General features: G+C 44.2%; 1 protein-coding gene across 1 annotated transcript in view; it reads left to right on the top strand.

Annotated features, from left to right (window-relative positions):
* MACF1 (microtubule-actin crosslinking factor 1) overlaps nucleotides 1-8,773 on the top strand; it is a 446,661-nt gene that overhangs the window by 397,495 nt on the left and 40,393 nt on the right. Inside the window, exons 79-83 of the mRNA XM_011955644.1 lie at nucleotides 1,898-2,057; nucleotides 2,970-3,164; nucleotides 3,499-3,627; nucleotides 4,934-5,077; nucleotides 6,443-6,631. Coding sequence (XP_011811034.1) covers nucleotides 1,898-2,057; nucleotides 2,970-3,164; nucleotides 3,499-3,627; nucleotides 4,934-5,077; nucleotides 6,443-6,631 — 817 coding nt within the window. The remainder of the gene's footprint in view (nucleotides 1-1,897; nucleotides 2,058-2,969; nucleotides 3,165-3,498; nucleotides 3,628-4,933; nucleotides 5,078-6,442; nucleotides 6,632-8,773) is intronic.

The raw sequence follows: 8,773 nt of genomic DNA, 5'->3' as shown, positions 1-8,773 counted from the left end.
TCGGGAGGCTGAGGCAGGAGAATGGCGTAAACCCGGGAGGTGGAGCTTGCAGTGAGCTGAGATCCGGCCACTGCACTCCAGCCTGGGCAATAGAGCGAGACCCTGTCTCAAAAAAAAAAGAGAAAAGAAAAAAATTTACATAATCCCTTCCCATCTTCCATTTTTCTCATGCATTTTTTTTGTTTGTCAGAGTCTTCCACAGCCTGGATCTTGATGACTGCATCTCTGTAGTGTAGTTTAAGTATTTCCTATAAATTGTTCCGTAGTTGGATCTAGAGACTTACTCAGATTTAGGTTTGGTTTGGAGGAGGGGCAAGATTACTTCATCATGGTTGTGTGCTGTTTTTTCTGGATGCCTGTAATGCCTGGTGGTCCTCTTTGTGTGAAGGAAAGACTCTTCTTTGGGAGCATTCGCTTCCTGTTTCATGGGTGCACTATTTTCACGTATCTCTCTTAGGATAGTAATGATGGATTTCTGTGAAGTTTTCTTCTTTCTGATTCATTTCTATTTCCTCTTAGGTTTTGTTTGTTTGTTTGTTTTTGTTTTTTTGGGGTTTTTTTGAGATGAACTCTCACTCTGTCGCCTAGGCTGGAGTGCAGTGGCGCGATGTCGGCTCAATGCAACCTCTGCCTCCTGGCTTCAGGCGATTCTTCTGCCTCAGACTCCCGAATAGCTGGGGTTACAGGCACACACCACCATACACAGCTAATTTTTGAATTTTTAGTAGAGATGAGATTTCACCATGTTGGTCAGGCTGATCTTGAACTCCTGACCTCAGGTGATCCGCCCACCTCAGCCTCCCAAAGTGCTGGGATTACAGGCATGAGCCACCGTACCCAGCATTTTTCTTTTTTTTTTTTTTTTGGTCTTGTTGAGACAGGTTCTAGCTCTCTCACCCAGGCTGGAGTGCAGAGCTTACTGCAGTCTCCAACTCCAGGGCTCAAGTGATCCTCCCACCTCAGCCTCTCGAGTAGCTCAGACTATAGGCATGTGCCACCACGCCTGGCTAATGTTTTTTGGTTTTGTTTTTGAGACGGAATCTTCCTCTGTCGCCCAGGCTGGAGTGCAGTGGCACGATCTCGGCTCGGCTCACTGCAGCCTCCGTCTCCCGGGTTCAAGCAATTCTCCTTCCTCAGCCTCCTGGGTAGCTGGGACTATAGGTGCACGCCACCACGCCCAGCTAATTTTTAAAAATATTATTAGTAGAGATGGGATTTCACCATATTGACCAGGCTGGTCTGGAACTCCTGACCTCATGATCCACCTGCCTCGGCGTCCCAAAGTGCTGGGATTACAGGCGTCAGCCACCACACCCAGCCATTGTTTTTTATTTGAGTAGAGACAAGGTCTTGCTATTGTCCAGGCTGTTCTCTAACTCCTGACCTCAAGTGATCCTCCCACCTTGGCCTGCCAGAGTGCTGAGATTACAAGTGTGAGCCAACACACTTGGCCTGTACTCCAATTTTTTTTTTGATGAGGTGACTGAGGTTCAGGGAGATGAAGAAACAGCCTGAGGTCACACAACTGATACAGAGCTAGGAGTTGAACTCCTGATTCCCGATCATTACCAAAACCATCATCTTTTGCTTGGAATGGTATAAGGTGATTAACACAGACCTTGGGTTATTAGAGTGTGCCTGTGTGTCACTGGGCTATAAGATGCCTGAAGGGTATCTCTCTCTGTCCCCTGTGCTACCTTTAATCCATTCTAGAGGGTGGTTTGATTTAAAATGTCTCACCATCTCTCAGTTACTTTTTAGTCTATTTCTAACTGTTCTAATGTAGAAGTCACTCTCTATATAGGGTTCAAGCAATATTCCCTTTCAGCGAGGCAGAATTGTGGGCCATTTGTAAAAGGAATCCCTAAAAATGGTAGCATTTGTGTGCATTTCTCAGGCAGCACAAGTTGGAGGAAGCCCTGCTCTTTTCGGGTCAGTTCATGGATGCTTTGCAGGCCTTGGTTGACTGGTTATACAAGGTGGAGCCACAGCTGGCTGAGGACCAACCCGTGCATGGGGACCTCGACCTCGTCATGAACCTCATGGATGCACACAAGGTAAGGGCGAGGTCTGGGCTACGTTGGAGTGCAGTGCCCTAGGATCTTCTACATGTGACTGCCTCTGCCCTTCTTTCTAGGGGAGAAAGAGAGCCTGACAGTTGCTTTGTGTGTTTAAACAAACTGTTGCTGAGATTCTGCATTAGTCACAAAGAATTTACCAAAATTGGTTTGATTCAGATTTGGCAATGTGTAAACTTCACTTCAAGGTTGCTCCTCTTCCTGTTTGTTTCAATTGAGTCACAAAATGGATTTAAATTCCAACGGAAACCCGTAAGATATCCATTTCCACTGACTCCTAAAATGGAAATGAGTGATTTTTTTTAAACCGCTTCTGAACCTAACAGTCTTAACACCATGCACGCCAATGTTTAACATAATCTCTACCTGTCATGTTGGATTATGTAATATCCTCCTGTTTCAGCACAAGCATTTAAGTTTACCTTGAAATTACAACAGATTCTTGTTATGTGCAGAGCAGTTATGTTTTTATTTCCCATAATTCTGGAAACATTAGTATAATGATTACCATTTTACAGATGAAGAAACTGGGCCTTAAGCAACTTTTCAAAATTATGTATCTCCCAAATGCCTGAGCTAGCACTTAGAGCCACATTTTCTGATTGATTTTTTTTTTTTTTTTTTCATGAGATTTGGTCTCACCATGTTGCCCAGACTGGTCTTGAACTCCTGGGCTCAAGCAATCCTCTCATCTTGGCATCCCAAAATGCTGGGATTACAGGCATGAGCCACTGCGCCTGGCCTGGTTGTTTTTTCTTATACATTGCTCTGCCTCCCTCTATGCATAAAAGATACATGATTAGAACCTACCAAGAAAATTATTATTTCCCAGTGGTTTCTTGGACTCAAAACATTCCTCAAACAAACTAATTCTCCTATTTTCTTTTCTAGGTTTTCCAGAAGGAACTGGGAAAGCGAACAGGAACCGTTCAGGTCCTGAAGCGGTCAGGCCGAGAGCTGATTGAGAATAGTCGAGATGACACCACTTGGGTAAAAGGGCAGCTCCAGGAACTGAGCACTCGCTGGGACACTGTCTGTAAACTCTCTGTTTCCAAACAAAGCCGGCTTGAGCAGGCCTTAAAACAGGTAAGAGACATTTGCTGTCCCAACCCTAAATGATAGATCTGAGTGGGTTTATTTTGTTTTTCTTTTACTAGAATCTGTTTCAGTCAGTCTTGAATTAAGTGTAACAGAGTTGAAAATTGATATTCTGAATGTTCTATAAAACTTTAACATTCATTTTGAGAAATAATGAATTCAGCTGATTTTCAAAGATCTACAAATGAAAGATAACCTTTGTGGAGTTTTGATGAGGCCATGAAATGTCTGAATGAACACTGGACCCTTTCCCTGGCATGTCCCAGTGTCTAGGTCCTTGGCTGCAGAGAGAGGTTGAATCTTTTGTGCTTGGTTATTTCAGGCAGAAGTGTTTCGGGACACAGTTCACATGCTGTTGGAGTGGCTTTCTGAAGCAGAGCAAACGCTTCGCTTTCGGGGAGCACTTCCTGATGACACAGAGGCCCTGCAGTCTCTCATTGACACCCATAAGGTAATTCAGCCTTGCAGTTTGGTGACCTCATGCTACCTACCACCTTGAGGGCTGCCTACCACTAAATGAAAGCAACTTTTTCTTGGAATTATCAGAACTCACATGAGAAGGAACAAAACCAGAGTGGCCCTAGCTCATAGTAGGAATGAAAGGAAAATAGTTGGTGGGTTTTTTTTGACACCTTAAACATTAATATTCATTCTTAGAAAAGTATATATATGTTGGTTGTAACAAGTTTTGTTGGTTGTAACAATATGTTGGTTGTAACAAGTTTTGTTGGTTGTAACCAATATATATGTTGGTTGTAACAACATATACTTACGTTGGTTGTAACAATTTTTTTTTTTTTTTTTTTTTTTGGTCTTGTTGAGACAGGTTCTAGCTCTCTCACCCAGGCTGGAGTGCAGTGGCCAGATCTCAGCTCACTGCAAGCTCTGCCTCCCAGGTTTACGCCATTCTCCTGCCTCAGCCTCCCGAGTAGCTGGGACTACAGGCGCCCGCCACCTCGCCCGGCTAGTTTTTTGTATTTTTTTAGTAGAGACGGGGTTTCACCGTATTAGCCAGGATGGTCTCGATCTTCCTGACCTTGTGATCCGCCCGTCTCGGCCTCCCAAAGTGCTGGGATTACAGGCTTGAGCCACCGCGCCCGGCTTAACAAGTTTTTAAAACATGGTATTATATAAAGAAAAATGTGGACTATTTCATCTTCTTTCCTCCTCACCTGCATATTCCTTTGTTTGCCTTTCCTTATGTTACCAGCTTTAGGCCCTGATATGATCCCCCAGAACCACTTACCAAGCTGTAGAGTATGGTGCAGTGTCTGGGGTCTCAGTCTGTCCTAAAGAGGTGGGAAATGTTGTTTCCCTTTTTAAATTTTTTTTAATTCACTCAGAGATTTTAATCATGATTTTATCATTATATTCTGTTACGGGTATTTTTTAAATATTATGATTTTTATAACTATAATTATATTTTTCCAATACAAATATGTTTACCAACATGAATAAATGAAAAATGGGATTAAAAAAGAAAGAAACTAACTCGAATAGGAAAAAGGGGGCATACCTCTGTGTGTCCTATTCTTCTTGTCATCTCCACCAGAGAAAGTCATTCTTGTGTAAACCCCTCACCTTCCCACATCTTTTAGAATTAAAATGCCATAAATAACTAAGTACAGGCTTTTAGAGGTCTGTGTGAACACGTGCAGGAAAAAGAAAACATTGAAATTTATCCCCCCTCAGTGTAAACTAACAGTGCTGCTAATGTAGACATTTTAAGTTTTTGTTTTAAAATCTTTTTTGTTTAGGAATTCATGAAGAAAGTAGAAGAAAAGCGAGTGGACGTTAACTCAGCAGTAGCCATGGGAGAAGTCATCCTGGCTGTCTGCCACCCCGATTGCATCACAACCATCAAACACTGGATCACCATCATCCGAGCTCGCTTCGAGGAGGTGAGTCCCTGGTTCAGAGGAGGACCACACACACCCAGTAAACTATCACTATAGTATAGTATTTTTCCCCCAGGTAAGGAATCTTTCACTCACTGTGAATATCAGCAAAAATTAAGTTAACATTTTAGTAAAGACTGTTTTCGGGCTGGGCGTGGTGGCTCAAGCCTGTAATCCCAGCACTTTGGGAGGCTGAGACGGGCGGATCACGAGGTCAGGAGATCGAGACCATCCTGGCTAACACGGTGAAACCCCATCTCTACTTAAAAAAATACAAAAAACTAGCCGGGCGAAAGTGGCGGGCACCTGTAGTCCCAGCTACTCGGGAGGCTGAGGCAGGAGAATGGCGTAAACCTGGGAGGCGGAGCTTGCAGTGAGCTGAGATCCAGCCACTGCACTCCAGCCTGGGCGACAGAGCCAGACTCCGTCTCAAAAAAAAAAAAAAAGACTGTTTTCTTGGTAATGTGTGGCAACCAGGAGGAGTAGTGTTGGCATAGTGCTATGTTAATAGTGACTTTCAGTGGACATGTTGTGTGTGTTTCCCTTCCTGGGAAGTCCTGTGTTAATAGGATGTACAGCTGACCCTGGAACAATACGTGTTTCAGCTGTACAGGTCCACTTATATGTGGTAATTGTTCAGTAAATACAGTCAGCCCTCCATATTGGTTGGGGTCCACATTCACAGCCAAACGTGGATAGAAAATACAGTATTCACGGGAAGCAAAGCCCATGTGTACAGAGGGCAGACTTTTGCAGGTTCCACAAAACCAATTACAGGCCTTGAGTATGCATGGATTTTGGTATCCGCAGGTGGTACTGGGACCAGTCCCCTGTGGATACCAAGGAACAACTATACTAGATTTGCTTTCAGGAGAGCTGATATTTTATTCCAGCTCTCATCCCAGTTGTCACTGGGGTAATAGTGAAGCCTCTTGACTGTTAAGGTGGTCTCTCCTCTAAAAAGTCATTGGGTTCGCCGGGAGCAGTGAATCACGCCTATAATCCTAGAACTTTGGGAGGCTGAGGCAGGTGGATTACCTGAGCTCAGGAGTTCAAGACAAGCCTGGGCAACGTGGTGAAACCCGACTCTACAAAAATACAAAAAATTAGCCGGGCATGGTGGCGCAAGTCTGTAATCCCAGTTACTTGGGAGGCTGAGGCAGGAGAATCACTTGAACCCAGGAGGCAGAGGTTGCAGTGAGCCAAGATTATGCCACTGCACTCCAGTCTGGGTGACAGAGCAAGAGTCTGTCTCCAAAAAAATAAACAAAAATAAAAAGTCATTGTGAAAATCAGATAGAAAAGGGCTTTGGAAACAAAGAGGTATGCTTGACTGAAAGAGACCATGGTTTCCTTCTTTTTCCACAGGTCCTGACATGGGCTAAGCAGCACCAGCAGCGTCTTGAAACGGCCTTGTCAGAACTGGTGGCTAATGCTGAGCTACTGGAAGAACTTCTGGCGTGGATCCAGTGGGCTGAGACCACCCTCATTCAGCGGGATCAGGAGCCAATCCCACAGAACATTGACCGAGTTAAAGCCCTTATTGCTGAGCATCAGGTGTCTTAACCTCATTGTGTGATCACTGGTGTTTTCCGTGTTGGGCATGGATACCATCTCTGTTGCCCTATATATTTGTTTTTAAATTGCTGCTTAACACATTACCACAGACATAGCATCTTAAAACAGCACATACTTACTTACCTCATAGTTTCTATGCTTCAGTCACCTGGGCATGAGTTGACTAGGTCCTCTTCCTGGAGTCTCCCCAGGCATAAATCAGGGTGTCAGCCAGTACTACAGTCTGATCTGGAGTTCAGGGTCCTCTTCTAGGCTCACTCAGGTTGTTGGCAGAATCCAGGTCCTGGAGGATGTAGGACTGAGGTCTCTAACTTTCTTGCTGACTCTCAACTAGTAGTTACTCTTACCTCCTAGAGGCCCCCTCAGGTCTTAACCACACAGCCAGCTGGAGAAACTGTCCAAGGTGCTATATGGAGTCTTGAAATGTAATGGAGAATGAAATGTAATTAAGAGAGTGAATATTCTATCATTTGCCCACACTCAAGGGAGGGGGATTACATAGAGTGTGCTTACAGGAGTGGGAATCTTGGGGGCCTTCTTAGAAGTCTGCCTGCCACAGCCTGTTTTTATTGACCATCATCTGAGCCAAGGGCCTACTGGTCCCCATTATACCTAGTTCAGAAAGCTCGCTCACATGAACCCAGTGATCAGTGAAGGTGCACATCAGACTAAACTGAATGGAGGAAAGCTCAAGTGAGCCATCTTCGTAATATATACTTAAGAGGCAAATACTGTTTTTAATCATAATCATTTATACTGAATTCAAACGTGAATCTTGATTAGTTATACTGTAGCCTGTATGGTCTTTTTAGTTTATATAAACAATTACTCCAGCAAGTGAGAACTCACTATACAGATGGTCCCTGACTTACAGTCTTTCAACTTTATGATGGTTCAAAGGTTATACGTATTCAGTAGAAACCATACAATTCGAGGCCAGGTGCACCTGTAATCCCAGCACTTTGGGAGGCTGAGGGGGGCAGATCACTTGAGGTCAGGAGTTTGAGACCAGCCTAGCCAACATGGTGAAACTCTATCTCTACTAAAAATATAAAAATTAGTTGGGTGTGGTTGTGGTTGCCTGTAATCCCAGCTACTCAAGCAGCTGAGGCAGGAGAATCACTTGAACCAGGGAGGCAGAGGTTGCAGTTGAGCTGAGATCGCACCACTGCACTCCAGCCTAGGTGACAGAGCAAGACTCCGTCTCAAAAACAAAGTAAAAAATACACTTTGAGTACCCATACAACCATTCTTTCACTTTGATTACATGGAATAGTCAACACTTTGTTATAAAATAGGCTCTGTGTTAGATGATTTTGCCTAACTGTAGGCTAACGTGTTTTGAGCATGTTTAAGGTAGGCCAGGCTAAGCTATGATGTTCCATATTTTAGGTGTGTTGTATTTTCAGCTTAACGATGGGTTTGCCAGAGTGTAACTTCGTCATAAATCGAGGAGCACCTATCCTTCCTGTGGGATGTACCTCCTCTCTGAGAGATTATCTTCTTCCTATTCAGTTCCTCTCTTTTCTGTTTTCCCCTCTCTCCTCTGTGTCTTCAGTCTCTCCCTGTTTATTCTTTTCTCTAAAGCTTCCAGACATATCCTTCCAACCCAGTGTTCCCCTCAAGTTACCACTGTGTTGCCTCCCACCTTTTTCAGCTATGCTTCTTGTTCCCTGTCTCATCTCCATTTTTCCCATCACTCCCCAGGTCCCTGTGGTCTGGCTGACACTGTTCTGGTCACATTCTACTGGCTAAATCCAACAGAGGTTTTTCAGTCTTTATTTTGTTTGACATGTGACATAGCTGGCTCTTCATCCCTTCCCAAAACTTTCCTTTTGACTTCTGTGTCCTTTAATCTTTGTGTTTTCCTCTGATCTCTCTGACTGTTCCTTTTTAGTCTTTTTAGCTGGTTCCTCTTCCCTGCCTATTCATTAATGTTGTTCCCTGACGTCTCATTCGTGATGCTCTCACACTGCTGAGATTTATCTGGTCTAACGGCTTTAGCTATTACCTATAAAGCTTCTGCATCTTGGCCGGGCGCGGTGGCTCAAGCCTGTAATCCCAGCACTTTGGGAGGCCGAGACGGGTGGATCACGAGGTCAGGAGATCGAGACCATCCTG

This window comes from Colobus angolensis, unplaced genomic scaffold, assembly GCF_000951035.1.
Source record: "Colobus angolensis palliatus isolate OR3802 unplaced genomic scaffold, Cang.pa_1.0 Scaffold4, whole genome shotgun sequence".
NCBI lineage: Eukaryota > Metazoa > Chordata > Mammalia > Primates > Cercopithecidae > Colobus > Colobus angolensis.
Note: the sequence above shows the minus strand (reverse complement) of the source record. Positions and strands in the feature narration are given on the sequence as shown.